The sequence below is a fragment of the Rosa chinensis genome, chromosome 3 (assembly GCF_002994745.2).
Source record: "Rosa chinensis cultivar Old Blush chromosome 3, RchiOBHm-V2, whole genome shotgun sequence".
Classification (NCBI taxonomy): domain Eukaryota; kingdom Viridiplantae; phylum Streptophyta; class Magnoliopsida; order Rosales; family Rosaceae; genus Rosa; species Rosa chinensis.
In genome coordinates, this window is record NC_037090.1 from 6,943,750 (window position 1) to 6,958,367 (window position 14,618).

Below are 14,618 nucleotides of genomic sequence, written 5' to 3' on the forward strand. Positions count from 1 at the left end.
CTAGACCCAAAGATGAAGCAGCTTGCAGAGTTTACTGTGAGACAGTACTTAGGAAGCCCCAACAAGCTAGTCTTTGTCAGTGTGGTGTGTGGCAAAGAGCTCGGTAACAGTAGGCACCATTTATGATTTTATCATTGAAGCCAAAGATGAATCCTTGCCTACCTCGTTGCAAATTATGACGCTAGTGTCTTGAATAAGGTCGGAAACTGTAATTTGATCGGCTTTATTTAAGTTGGAACTCATTAGTATCGAGTAAATTACACTTCAGTGATCTCATGATCTCATCATGAGTTATACAAAGGTTGAGAATTTAATAGATATTTTTTCTATATTGATTTCTGTTTAGAGAAACTCCCCTTTCATCCCCCTAAACTTATATGATACTAGAGCCAGACTTGAGAAAATCTTTAAACTATGAAGAAACAGAAAAAACCCAGTTGGATAAATAATAAGTTTTACTAGGTTTGGCCAAGAATCCAGTGGCGCATGCATGTGTTTGGCAATTGAGTATCTGAAACTCATTCCAAAAGTAAAAGCTAATCCGTGGGAATTTCATATATGGATTTGAAACGAAATTGAGAGGTTTAATGAGAATTGATCTATAAAGAGAAGATAGAAAGAAGAAAGATAGTAGTCCGACGAAACTAGAGCGATCTAGTAAAAATGAAGCCACTAGACCTGAACCTTTACTCATTATCTTGGATCATTAATCGTAGTTTTGTTTTGATAAATTGTTTTGTTTCAAAAGCAAAAGAACAAAACTCAACAAGTACAAGCAAAAACCATAAGAAAGAGGACGATAGATCTTTTACTTCCAGCGAGGATGCTACCAATTTACAAGCAAAATAACATAACCTATTGGAATGAAACCAAATTCCCTTAAAACGATCTACTAGAAAATAATATAAAGGTTCCAAGCTACGTCGTCAGCCGACCATTAAAGCATGAGATAATAACTAACTTAGACGTGAAACAACCACAATATCTATCTCCTCAGCTTGGACCGCTTTGGGATGCTACCAGCAGGCGGGGCTCGAGCCTTGCCAAAAGCTTTCATCTTCCTTCTCTTCCTGTCCTCCTCGCTGTCCGACTCGTTGCCTTTCTCCCTGTCTGCATTGCTTGCTTCCCTCTCCAACTCTTCCCATGTCTTCCCCTCCTCATCCTCCGAGACTTCTTCTGAATCTTCCTCCTCATCATCCTCAGACTCCACAAGTGACGCACTATCAGAAGATTCATCCTCCGATTCTGATTCGGATTCCATATCAGATGGTTCATAACCCTGGTCTGACTCCTGAGACTGTTCAGAGTCTGAATCCGTTCCCTCCAAATTCAAAAACTCCCAACCTCCATTATCAAGGAAGCTCTGCGGATCCTCAGTAATTGTCTTCAGTATAGGTTTCCACGACAGATTCATCCTGCTCTCATAGTACTTGATCTCTGTGTCGTCCAGCCATTCCTTGAGACCTTCAAGTGCTGTGGATGGGATCGAATCAATCCGAAGAACATCTTTTTTAAAATCCTTGAACACAATTGCCAGGTCAAAATTCTTCTGTCCAAGCCCAACCCTTTCCAGATTCACAATTTCAATCTCGCCAAGAGTGACAACAAGAAAAGGAGTTTCAATCAGTTCAACCAGGCAATTTGTAGTAGGGACGATATATGCTGAGGATTTATAAGGCACACCGTGGAAACCAAGCTCCCTCATAGGCTGATCAAACATAAGTTCAAGGCCTTCAAACTGGGGCTGCTGCCAAAGATCCTGTACCCGAGTCACAAAGGTCCGAAATTCAGTGTTGACTTTGTTCTTCCTAGCCCTCTCTCGTTGCTCTTCTTCAATCTCATCTGGGTCGTAGGCAGATCTCTTACTACTTCCCAAGGTCTGAACTACATCCATAACCTCCACATAGAATTGCACGTCTTTGGTTTTCTTGTTGCCCACCATTATGTGATTGTGAAGATGAAAATGAAGGAGAGTAATCATCTCATTCTCTGCTGGCTGGAAAAAAGCATGCTTAATATTTCCATACATTACATCCACGCGCTCATCTTGTCTGGTGGTAGAGTAACGAAACCCATTTGCATGAGCTTCAAGAGTACCTGGAATCTTTCTGCCACGTCCACCAAACACAGGTCGAATCCAGAGGTCATTCAATCTCAGTGGCTTAAATTTGTTACCAGCTAGTTGGAGTTTCTCCTGAGTAACAAGTGTAGCCCTCTCAGCTCTCTCACTCTCCCTGGACTGAACTCGCTTCCGAAGGTTTTTGATCACCTGTGTAACTTCATTTATGTGCCTTGTGTCCTTGGAGCGAAATGAAACTTCCTTTAAATATATAGAACCCAAGTTTTTCAGTGAGTTTGTATCATGAGGACTAAAAGGAGTCCCAGGAACATTGAAGATGATTCTGATATAACAAGCCTGATTAGTGTTGGCTGACTCCGCGTGGACACTAACTGTCCTTATGGTGGCAACATGAAAGGGGACCATGCTCCCATATATAGGCAAAAGAACAGCTTCATTATTCTGGTCAACTTGAATCATCAGATCTCTTTTAGGATTGAGATCATTTACATTCTTGTAGGCCACTAAATCGGATGAAGACTTTGCAGCGGAACGATTATTACCTGATCCATGTCCATCACCAGCAAGTCTACGGGCTGTTTCTTCATTTTTCTGGCGGGCAAGTTCTGCCTGGTGATGCCTTCGTAGCTCCTCCTTTGATTTCTCATTATTGTCTGACCTCAGATTGGTTTTAGATATCAAGGCCTCTGTTCCATTAGCTGGACCTTTTCCTTTCTCAGGCTTTTCTTCTTCAACTTCATTAAAGGAGTATGCCACATCTTTAACAGCTTTAGAAACTTTTACTGTCAGCACCTCTGGTTTGTCATTGTTGACAACAACAGTGTCAGCTAGCAACAAAGAGAAGTTCTGGTGCTTTGGATCACTGATACCACTCTGCAAGTTATGAAAACCGAGTGACACATTAAAGACCATGCCAGCTTTCACCACCCGGTCATTTTTTGCATTAAGATTCAACCCAGATTCACGGAACTCAATACCAATGCCTGTCCCCGTAGATTTTGTCAGATTAGGTAATAGTTCAGGAGCATCCTTCTCTACAACAGCCAGTGCTGCTAGATATGCAGCACTGGCTTTATTGTCAGGCTTCAACTCACTAATGGCTGCAGCATGGGCCTTGAGAAGAACCTCATATGCCTTGCTCTGAAGGGGATTAGCATCAATCAAAAAAGTCCTGGCAGCATTCGAGCAGTAATTGTGATAACGAGATCCAACAGCACATATGATCACACTTGCAGAATCATAATAAAGAAGCTCATCATTGCTGGCAGCACCAGGTCTGAGATCATACTTTCCTCCACTCTGAAAGATTGGAGGGTAACAGATATCAACATTCTGAGGATTGAGCTTCAGCCCAACTTTAGAGGGTTCCAGTATAAGTTTCTCTGTCTCATCCATCAAAGAAGAGTGAGTGACCTTCTTCTCATCATCAATAACACTCTCAAGCTTCGCCACCATTTTCTGCATAACAAGAGTATTTAAGTAAGCGGCTTTCTTGACATTACCAAGTTCCTCTTTCTCCTTGACAGCAAACAAGTCAGACAACCCATTTGTTACATCACCAAGCTGAACAGTTGCACTCTTCAGCTTCTCAAACCACAATTTTAAAAGATTCCCCTCAGGATCCTCCCTTGCTATCCTTCCTACAATAACAGTATCACGGCCATCAGCCTTTGGTTGGGCACGAATTACACCCAAAATAGTATCCATCAGAGCACTGCCATCATCACTCTTTGCCTTCACATGCGTCACAACATCAACACCCACAGCGTCTTTGGCAGACTTCTTCACACCTTGGAAAAAAGACACCTTCTTCTGGCTACCCAAGAAATGAATCTCCTTCTTCATGAACACCATTATCGTATCTGGAACATCATACCCAACCAACCACATCTGCAATGCTGAAGACTTAAGGTACCGGATTTCATCTGATTGCGGCGGTGTTGCAATCGCAATAACGTCACTAGAATCCCACAACTCAGGCTGCTCATTCCAGTGCGAATAGAGGGACTTCAATCTCTGACTGAAGACATTCAAATCAATGGAATAGGGATTGTTTCCTGCTCCAGCTGCCTTTGTAGGCTTACTATTTCCATTTCGATTATCAGCCATTACGAACTGACTCTGCATAACAAAGATAGTCCATTAATGGGCTTCAAATGAGAGAATTCGCAACATTCATAAACAAATCCAATTGTGTTACCACCAAAACATAAATCTCTTCATCCCAAAATAAAGTAGCTAATAATCCTCTCATACAGAAAAAAAAAAAAATCAATCTTTTCCCTTTTCTGAGGAATCATATAGTTTCATCTACTAAAAAATTACAAACGAATTGATATACAGTAACAATTAGGGTTTTGCTAAAGCTCGCCAGATTCAAAAGCTACAGTCGAATCCCACCAAACCCCTGCCACAATATCATAACCCCCTTTTCAATTTTTTCAAAACCCCCAACTCGAAACCCTAATTAGATTTTCGTCCGCCGCATGCAACCCCAAAAAACAGCACAAAACTACTCGATTAATCCATAAATATCAACACACGAATCGAAAACGCACCTTTCCGTGGCTCCGGCGGTTGCCTTGCGGTGAAATTTCGCGGCGCCCGCAATGCGAATTAGGGTTAGGGTTTTGCTTTCGGCCCTGGCGGCGTCCCCAAATCCCCCGATTCTAAGCAAAAACAAAACCAATAGAGAGAGAGAGAGAGAGAGAGAGAGAGGCTCAGAGAAAGAGAGAAAAGCTGGGTTCTTTGAAAAGGATTAGAGAGAGTGGAGATGGGTATTTATTAGGGTTTCGCTTCGGATTTTCGAAATGAGAAAAATTACAGAGAGAAGAGACTCGATTCAGGGACACAGAGAGAGAGAGAGAGAGTGAGGGGTCCTTTTGATTTCGAGGGCTCTAGAAGAGAAGGGAAACCTGATTTTCTGGAGTGACGAAAATGGACCTGATGTTTTGGGTTTATGACTTGTACTGTGGGTGTATTCTGCTGGTCATTGGGAGTTTTGAGAGGGGTATTTTGGGTTGTTCGGATTGGGTTTGTCAGTGCAAGGGAATATGTACCAAACGGCGTCGTTGGGTTGAGAGGGAAATAGAATTGGGAGATTGGGCTTGGGCTTTAGGAGTTGGGCGGTGGCGGGAAAATGATTCTTCTTTGTTGAAAATATGGCGGGAAAAGTTATGGTTTTGGAGGGATGTAAGCACTTGTTAGGGTTCACTAACCATTTTAATTAGTGATTCCGATTAAAGATTTACCTTGAAATGCAAGGTTGTTCGTGATTGCAGTGAATAACTTTGTATTCCGGCCTAACGGCAATAGTATTACCGGCCATTCAAAAACAATAAAATTTACTAGTTTTCTAGTTGAATGGTTGTATACTATGGTGCTTCAGAAAATTACATCAGAGAAATCAAGCAATCTGAAGTGGATGTTCAGCAAAATTAAGAGAGATAGCTACTTCATGTCTTCAATCTTCATGAGCCATTGAAATTAAAGACTTTTGTGGCGAAGAATGAATATCAAAAATTTGGAATCAATAACATAAAATATCTGAGTTTTGTGGAGTTCATCTCTACGCAAAATAAACATCCAATAAGATGTTAGCTCGGTTAAGACTGATTTAGACCCAAAACAAGAAAACAATTACCACCTTATAGGTAAAGAACGCTGACAGGTGATCTAAACCAACTAGAGGCAAAAATTACGGCACAAAGTACTCCTTCTGTAGAAGAACCCTTGCATGTAAATCTACTACGATGGGAAACAAGCTTTGATACATCTTCCTCATCCTCTTCAAAACCTTCAGAATTCCTGCAAGTTCTAAGGATAGCTTCTTCTTTTCAGCATTCCGGACTTGCGGTCAACTAGAACATCAACCTACATGTAATCAACCATACACCAGATTATGGATGAGTATTTATGTGCATGCCATGATAAATAGTGTTTAAATATGTTACTGCAATTCAAAAATCTGAAAGGGTATAATCATAAACACAACAATATGCCCTGCACAACTAATGTTGTCTAAAACTAAGATATATCAAGAGTCTGACCAAAACATATCAACATCCGAGTTTTCCATTTCAATAGAATGGCCACACGTACTGCATCCATCAACATCAAATTAATTAAGGTTTTGATATGATGAAATGTGATATAAAAATTTCTGAAAGTAAACAAATATTATACCTCCTTTCTGTTTCCCTTGTTTTCTTGATTAACTGCTTGACTGGTTCCATAAAGATAACATTGGCAGTGGAATAGCAGAAGCTTTTATTTTGAAGCCACTTTATAGCACCATGTTGGCCTGAGTGATAAATGACCATTCTCTTCAAATTCCTAGCATTTTCAAGCAAATAAGCTGCAAACTCCACCTCATTACCTCCGTTGAAAATTGGTATTGATACGTACTCAAGATGATCAACAAAAGCCAGGTTCAGGGATTTCCAATAACTGATATTGAACCCAGATGACTGGAGACACAACAAAACAAACAGACCAATTTATCTTTTCTGAAATAACCAAGAAAACAATTTACCAAAGCCATAGAAGAAGAACTACTTTACTTACATTAGTACTAGAGTTGAGAGGGATGACTGCATTACTTATGCGCAAACTAATCAAATTAGGCACTGTTTTAAGAAGATTGGCCATAGGTGGGACAAGGTCGTCAGTCAACGTCCCAAGTATAGAAAAGCAATAAACATTATCTAAGGGTGGTCTCATGAAGCCTTCCCTGAACACAACCTGCAGTATTTTAAAAGGAAAAATGTTAAATAGAAAAAGAATGAGAAACCAAAAACGCTTGGGAGTCGAGAAAACAGTTACAAAATTTGATCTAATATGTTTCCAAAATACACATGGATAGCAATCAACTGTTCCAAATCGTAATCACTATCATGTTTGTCAATGAATATCATTTGCAAAATCTGTGACTCAGTGTTGTAAGTTGTAACTGACAATTTATAAAGTTTTCAACTTAATGTCTTTCAGTATGATATATACAAAGATTGCAGCATTAATAAAAATTTACATGATAGCAAGTCTCACCATTACTGCAAAAGAAAATTGCTTAATATAAGAAACATAGATTAATTATTGTCGCCACGCCGTGGCCACATAACCAAGATCTGTTCCCTTTAATATCCTTTATAGAAAAATACGTCTAAAGAATGGCGTCTTATTACCTTTATGATGTCTCCAATCAAAGCGACAACTTTAGCTCTGCTTACACTGCAAAGAATCTCAAACGCCTTGTCAAAATGATGTATGCCTAATGGATAAATTATCGACTTTTCTAAACACATTAATTTTCCCAAAGACAGGTAATTCATGAAAATCCCAATCAATGTCAAATCTTTAACATTAGGGGCAAAAATCTGCAAATAATCTATGCCACGTCTACGTGTTTTCCATTGTACATGTATTTTTCCCAGTTTTTCACCTGAGACGTTAAGGATGGAGAGCTTAAGGAGATCATCAGAACACAAACGATAATCACTCTTAAGACTAAATGATTCCAGAGATGAGCTTGCAATGCTGATTCTTTCTGTCTTGAATACCTGTTCAAGTGATAATTCCTTTATGCATTTGCAACACCATGAGATCCATTTACCAAACCCCTCCTCAATAGTAACATTTTTCAGTTTTAAGGATTGGAGATTACTGGAACAAGCAAAGGAGGGCGTCTTAAGAATCTTCCCTCCTGTGTTCAATACATCCACAATTAGATGCCTCAAAGACTTGCAATGAAAGATGCAAGACGGCAATTCTAATGTCATCATCCCCCCAAACATACTGAGCTCAAGATTAAGACTTCCAACATTGCACTGGACTGCATAATTGATCCATGACATTACTCGAAAATGCTCATCGTTTCTTGCACTTTCTCCTTCAAAGATCCAATGAATACGAAAGCTCTTTATCTCCTTCTCCCCGCGTTGAAACAAGAACCTATCCAAACAATTCAACAACCTCAACCTATCCCGCATGTAAATTGCATAGGCGGAATCAAAATCCAAGTTCTGAACGCATAGAGAAAACTCTCTACATCTTTTGGACACACATCCCACACAAGCACTGTCTCTAAAACTGACGAAGGAAAGAATTTTACAAGCAACATCCTCTGGAAGATTAGTAAATCTATCTCTCACTCTCTCTCGAGAAGCTCGAGAACTTGCAAAGAGTTCCATGATACTTTTGCTTTTGTAAAACACCTTACACCTATAAGGAGTCAATGATCAAGAACATAAAACAACATTATTACAATATATGACAACAAATGATCCCTAAACTAGAAACCATTATCTTCTAATCTATAAAGAATCATCTCAATGGTACTCAATCGAAGCAAAATTTTCAATAAACTAGGAAATGATAAGTGAAACCAAACTAACTAATGAACAGCTAAATGGGTTCATCCAATATGTAAATCAAGAACATTAAGTAAATTGATTGATGGGCTTACTCAAGAACTAACAGCTTTGTAAACCCAGTAGAGAGACTAAAGCATGATTTGCAGCCACATTTTCAGCAAATTCCTAACGCAAAAGCCCTCCAAATCAGACTTTGAAATGCATTACTTGCATTTGTAAATGTTAATGTAGTTGAAATTAAGCAGCAAAGATGAAACCTGACCTCGCCAAATGCTCCTAGAATGGCTCCATTTCCCTCACAAAAGCCACAAATGGCTTCTAAGTTGAGATTTGGGAATGGAAGAGATTCCTTATACTGCTTTGGGATGGTTTTGGATTTTGCGCTGCTTTAGGAAAACTGGTTCTCTTATATCTTTTGGGCCTTGCATTGGGCTTCTTTTTCCTGTTTTTCTGCTTAAAGTAGGGAAGTGATTCACACCCCCCCATGCAACTGATGCAAGTATGCTATTGACATCAACAGGTTTGACACCTCGAAAGGAGACATTGTGACCAACGTAAGTAGCACTAGCTGAGTTGGTAACTTTCACCAGTCCATGTGATCAAAATTTGATCACTTCAGTTTTTTACCTCATGTTTTCTAGGGAGTAACTGCCAATGCTATTGTTAAATTTAGGACATTTCTCCCGAGTTTTTTAAATTTGAAGATTGCTCTTCCTATGAAGAAGGTCTTGAGTTAGACCGTATTACTATTAGATTTGTATAGACAATAAAAAAAATTAGGGATACTTCGATACTTTCGCGTACGAAGCATTGGGGTTTGTACTAATGAGATTAATTTGTGTGTTGGCTAACGTATCAAAGTTTGATTGGGGGATTAGACCATCCTAGTGATCGGACAGCCCCACTCAAGATTTCCCGTCATATGATCATACCAGCATTCTAGCTAGGTTTTCATGATCCCTTGGAGCAGCTGGATTGAATTTTGGGACTGTTGGCTATGGCTGATGATGTGTCTGGCCTTGATTAGTAATCTTCTAAAGACTTGTTCCAGCTTAAGTACGTTTTTGTTCTTGTTCTCTCTGCCTCAGTCTCAGAATTCAGCGTGTAGAGATTAAGAAATGGACAGGAACCAGGCTTCCAGGAATCCAGGACATGCCAAATGGATAGATAGCAGTGGCTAAAAATTCTAGAGGATTAAGTCTAACACTATAAACTTTCCTCAAAACAAAAGAAGGGCTGCCACTAATGCCATGGCTTTGTCATATAGAGGCTTGGTTGTTTACCAACTTCATTACCACGTCAACCATGCACCAAATAGAATTGTCTTATACCTTAAGCCTATATATTATTACCAAAGAGGAAGGCCTGCAGTGCCATGGCTAAGTCAAGCTTCCTATTTTGGTGTTCTTGCATGAGGACTATCAAACTGTTTTGTTTCATTTTGCTGAAACTTGAAATGGTGCATGGTCAAACACCAAATCGATTATGTTATTTTGTTTTCAACCCGCACCCGCATCAAGTTAATTTGTTCATTTTCGCTTAACTTATTTTGTTCGAGTAGTGTAAACTAGAAGCCATTACAAGCTAACCAACTAATACATTACAAAATCTTAGTTAAACTATCTGCAAATGATATAATATAAAACGTTAGAAACAATGCTAGCTATATATAGGTTGAAACTTTTGTCATGAAGTGGACACCGCTACCAAAATGGACAATGAGCACTCCTTATCATCCTCTTCATTGCCAGTTGACATCTTTCAAAATATAAGTGAAGTTTTGCAATATTTGAACTGTTCAAACTTAGACAGCTTTGCAGTTTGTGCTTTGCAGCTATACGTACGCGTTTCACCAAAACCATACTACACCTTTTCTTCTTAAGCTATAAATATTAATTTAACTTCAACAATTTTCTCAATCTTCAGCACTTCAGTTCTCAATCATTCAGTTTTTCATATCACCACTGGCTCCACTATACTTTGAAATGAGTAACTCAATGTTAAGGTTGTGCTTGATCTTCCTAACCATGTCTATGATGGTCTTCATGTCATCAGCCATAACCCCCAGAGTTGGTTTCTATAGAACAAGTTGTCCTTCTGCAGAAGCAATTGTGAGAAAAGCTGTACACAAAGCCGTGGCGAAGAATCCTGGCATTGCTGCTGGCCTTATCAGAATGCATTTCCATGATTGCTTTGTCAGGGTATGCATACATGCTTCATTTTCATTCACGAAACTAACGGTTTTCGTTTTGAATTATTAAGTTAATTATAACTAATCAAATCTATGTATTATATATTTCAGGGTTGTGATGCATCTGTCCTACTTGATTCAACTCCTGGAAAGCTATCTGAAAAAGAACATCCGGCAAACAACCCAAGCTTAAGAGGCTTTGAAGTGATCGATCAGGCAAAGGCGGAACTTGAATCTCTATGCCCGAGAACTGTGTCATGTGCTGACATTCTTGCATTCGCAGCTCGTGACGGTGCCTTGGCAGTTGGTGGCATAAACTACCAAGTGCCTTCAGGGAGGCGTGATGGGAGAGTTTCATTATTTGACGACCCTTCCCAAGATCTTCCTTCTCCTTCTTCGAATGCCAAGGAGCTCGGGGATAGTTTTGCACCCAGCAAAGGCTTTAGCTTGGATGAAATGGTTACATTATCTGGGGCGCATTCCATTGGTGTGTCACATTGTTCTTCCTTCACGAACCGCTTGTATTCCTTCAATAAAACTCACCCACAAGACCCTTCCTTGGATCCCAAGTTTGCTAGGGACTTGAAAGCCAAGTGTCCTCCATCCTCATCAAACAATGTAGTCCAACTTGATGGTCTTACACCAAACAGGCTTGACAATAAGTACTACACCAACTTGATGAACCATCGTGGCCTATTTGAGTCGGATCAAACTCTTCTTAGCAGCCATTCAACGGCGGGGATGGTGAGGAATAATGCTAGACTTGGTCCAGCTTGGGCTAAGAATTTTGCATCCGCTATGGTGAAAATGGGTTCCATTGATATCCTCACAGGAAGACAGGGTGAGATCAGAAAAAAGTGCAGGGTTGTGAACTAGCTAGCTAGAAGAACTCTAAGGGTTTGTTGGTTCGATCATATTGAATTTGTTTGTTTGTTGTCACCGTTTTTTCATCAGTTAGGTAAAATTCTTTCGTCTAATTATTTGATCACTTTGTTTACAACCAAAGATCATTAGAACATGTGTGTAAATTAAAACTTGAAAAAGAATGTAAAATGCAAAATAATCTACTATTTTTTTTTTTTTTGAAAAGTGAATTCATTGAAACTTTTAACGATTACAATAGTTTAGAATGGCATCCTGAAAAACATTGGGAGCAAACACAAGCAACAAACAGCTTGAAGCTAGAGCTAAGCTAGAACAAACCCGAAGGTGTACTACACCAGCAATTTGTTCATGTACAATAAAATACTGCTCTAAATCACTTATAGAGAAACTAACAAAAACTGAAGGTAAATTCTTAGCCTCCTCAAGATAATTACCAACAATGAGACCATTGCCATGACCTTGAAATTTGGAGACCAAACTATCAGAATCTGCTAGGGGCGGGCAGAAACCGAACCGGGGGTGGAAAACCGGCCGAACCGGGCCGGAAAATAGGTTTCGGTGGCCGAACCGGAAGAAATAGTGAAGTGAAATTCAGTAAACCGGACCGGACCGACTGTAATCGAGTCGGAACCGGCTTTTGACTTCCCACCGACCGGTATAAACCAAACCGGCCTTACTTAGGTTAGTTTATTAATTTATATTTAATTTTAATACGTGTTGAATTATCATTGGTTGAAATGAGGTTTCATGTGAGATTGACCTTACCTGATCTCCAGAATCCCTAACCTAATGCGACCCACCCTCTCATTCAGTCATTCACGCCGCTTTCGAGTTTTCTCTCTACTCTCACTCTCGCCCCTCTCGCTCCATCCACTCTCAGTCTCTCAGTCTCTCTTTCCCAGTTTCCCCACACAAAGTCACTAACTAGCAAAAATCTTCTCATCTCTCGCCCCATTTCCTCATCTCTCCGACTCTTCCTACATCTCTTCTCATGTTGAATGGACTCGGTAGTGAAATTAGGCGTTTTGATTCAATTTTTTTTGTTTTATGTTTCGATATATGAAATTAGGGTGCTAAGAGTGTGATCTGGGATAATATTTGGCTGATTTCTGTTTTTGTTCGATTCATATATGAAATTAGGGTTCTGAGTTTGAGATAATCATTTGAGTTTTGTGAGGGATATTGTTTGTTTGTTGTTCATGATATGGGTTTCAAATATATTTCTAGACATTTATAGGTCATTTTTCGATTCATGTTGTGTTCTGCTGGGTTAGTTGATTTAAAGGTTTGATATATGCATCAGTCGGTTGCTGTGGAAGTGTGGATGTTCGATTTAATGATGATGACTTGTTGTTTTGTTGTTCATGTTCTGGGTTTCAATTTTAGGTTTAGGACTTGTTGATTAAAAGATTAGGGATTTTCTGTTTTTTTTGGTTCAATTTTATGTTGCTGTTACAGTGATGACTGATGACTTGTAGTTATGACTTGAAATATATTGAAATTTATGTTGCTGTAACCATGGATGTGTGACCATATTTCTGTTATTTTTTCAGTTTGGGGAAGGAATGTCACAGACACCTGATCCTACACCTAGTCCGACCGAGTCATCTCATACCAATGAAGCCATGCGTCTTCTCATGCCTCCTCCTCAGTCTTCTACGCCTAGTACTCCTACTAGTGATGCTGCAACAAGTGAAGCTGAAGAAATTGTGAAGAGGAAAAATCAGTCAGCAGCTTGGGATCACTTCGTGAAGATGAAGAATCCGGATGGTTCAAAGATGGCGAAACCGAGAGCAAAGTGCAAGTACTGCCCCCAGACCTATGCCTGCGATTCTAAAGCCAATGGGACGACATCAATGAGGACTCACATGTTGTACCAGTGCAAGAAGTGTCCAGCTTATATCCCAGCAAAAAGGCAGCGGTTCCTTGCTTTCGAATCTGCTGAAAAAGGTGGTAATCTAGTATCTTTAGCTTATGATCCCATGAATTGTAAAAGAGCATGTGCTAGGATGATTGTGAGGGATGAGTTACCTTTTAGTCATGTAGATGGGCAGGGGTTTCAAGACTTTATGAAAATTGCTCAGCCAAAATTTACTGTCCCTAGTCGTAGGACAATCTGTAGAGATATTTGGGATCTGTACCAGTTTGAGAAGGAAAAGATAAGAGAGTTTCTAGCTAGGAATAATATGAGGGTTTCCCTAACCACGGATACCTGGACTTCGGTCCAGAATATCAATTACCTAGTTCTCACTGCCCATTTCATAGATGACACTTGGACTTTGCATAAAAGAATTATAAATTTATGTGTTATTCCAAACCACAAGGGAAAAACTATTGGGAAATTGTTAGAGTCTTGCTTGATTAATTGGGGTATCGAGAGGGTTTTTAGCATTGTAGTTGATAATGCTTCGAGTAATCAAGTTGCACTTGATTACATGAAGGAGAAAATTGGAAATTGGAAGTGTTTAGTGCTAGGTGGGAGTTTTCTGCATGTTAGGTGCTGCTGCCATGTCTTGAATCTGATTGTGAGGGATGGGATGGAGGAGCTTGATTCCTCCATCGATGCAATTAGGAATGCTGTCAAGTTCATTAGAAGTTCCCTGGCTAGACTTGAAAAATTTAGGAAGTGTGCTTCTAGAGAGAAGGTTGAACATAAAGGGGGTATAATGCCTTTAGATGTCTGCACAAGGTGGAACTCCACCTATTTCATGCTTGACATTGCTGTTAAGTATAAGCAGGCCTTCTCTAGGCTTGAAGATGAGGATCAACAGTATGAGAATTATTTTATGGAGAGAGTTGGGGGAAGCAAGAGGGTTGGGCCGCCTAAGAACGAGGATTGGGAGAAAGCTGTGAGGTTAGTAAAGTTCCTTAAAATATTTTACGATGCAACCTTGCATTTTAGTAGGAATAAGGTAGTCACTTCAAACCAACCTGTTCAGTGGATTTGTACCATAATCGATGAATTAGAAGTGTGTGCAGCTAGTGATGATCCCTTGATGGTTAGCATAGGGGCTTCCATGAAGAAAAAAATTGATAAGTATTGGTTGAAGTTAGAGGATATTAACATGGCATTGCTGATTGCTGTTGTCTT

At 39.7% G+C, this 14,618-nt stretch overlaps 3 protein-coding genes across 3 annotated transcripts; 1 reads left to right on the forward strand and 2 right to left on the reverse strand.

Moving 5' to 3' along the window:
* Nucleotides 1–770: 770 nt before the first annotated feature.
* Nucleotides 771–4,950, reverse strand: LOC112192109 (FACT complex subunit SPT16). The gene is made up of 2 exons (XM_024331675.2): nt 4,639–4,950; nt 771–4,201 (listed from the first exon to the last, which is right to left on the reverse strand). The coding sequence occupies exon 2, from the start codon at nt 4,187–4,189 to the stop codon at nt 986–988; it is 3,204 nt and encodes a 1,067-aa protein (XP_024187443.1). The 5' UTR covers nt 4,190–4,201; nt 4,639–4,950; the 3' UTR covers nt 771–985.
* Nucleotides 4,951–5,599: 649 nt separating this feature from the next.
* LOC112194026 (putative F-box/FBD/LRR-repeat protein At1g78760) lies at nt 5,600–8,814 on the reverse strand. The gene is made up of 6 exons (XM_040517222.1): nt 8,714–8,814; nt 8,544–8,616; nt 7,264–8,299; nt 6,647–6,823; nt 6,266–6,549; nt 5,600–5,953 (listed from the first exon to the last, which is right to left on the reverse strand). The coding sequence occupies exons 3-6, from the start codon at nt 8,266–8,268 to the stop codon at nt 5,941–5,943; spliced, it is 1,479 nt and encodes a 492-aa protein (XP_040373156.1). The 5' UTR covers nt 8,269–8,299; nt 8,544–8,616; nt 8,714–8,814; the 3' UTR covers nt 5,600–5,940.
* Nucleotides 8,815–10,388: 1,574 nt separating this feature from the next.
* LOC112194885 (peroxidase 5) lies at nt 10,389–11,627 on the forward strand. The gene is made up of 2 exons (XM_024335137.2): nt 10,389–10,652; nt 10,754–11,627. Exons 1-2 carry the CDS (start codon nt 10,437–10,439, stop codon nt 11,516–11,518), a joined length of 981 nt encoding a protein of 326 aa, XP_024190905.1. The 5' UTR covers nt 10,389–10,436; the 3' UTR covers nt 11,519–11,627.
* The last annotated feature ends 2,991 nt before the right edge of the window (nt 11,628–14,618 follow it).

Excerpts from the sequence above, each read along its gene's own strand:
- LOC112192109 (XM_024331675.2), bottom strand. The coding sequence starts at position 4,189 with ATGGCTGATAATCGAAATGGAAATAGTAAGCCTACAAAGGCAGCTGGA.
- LOC112194026 (XM_040517222.1), bottom strand. The coding sequence starts at position 8,268 with ATGGAACTCTTTGCAAGTTCTCGAGCTTCTCGAGAGAGAGTGAGAGAT. Across the intron at positions 6,824-7,263 it reads TGATTGGAGACATCATAAAG|GTTGTGTTCAGGGAAGGCTT; the intron begins GTAATAAGACGC and ends AAAATACTGCAG. Across the intron at positions 6,550-6,646 it reads CTCTCAACTCTAGTACTAAT|TCATCTGGGTTCAATATCAG; the intron begins GTAAGTAAAGTA and ends TTGTGTCTCCAG.
- LOC112194885 (XM_024335137.2), top strand. The coding sequence starts at position 10,437 with ATGAGTAACTCAATGTTAAGGTTGTGCTTGATCTTCCTAACCATGTCT. Across the intron at positions 10,653-10,753 it reads TCCATGATTGCTTTGTCAGG|GGTTGTGATGCATCTGTCCT; the intron begins GTATGCATACAT and ends TATATATTTCAG.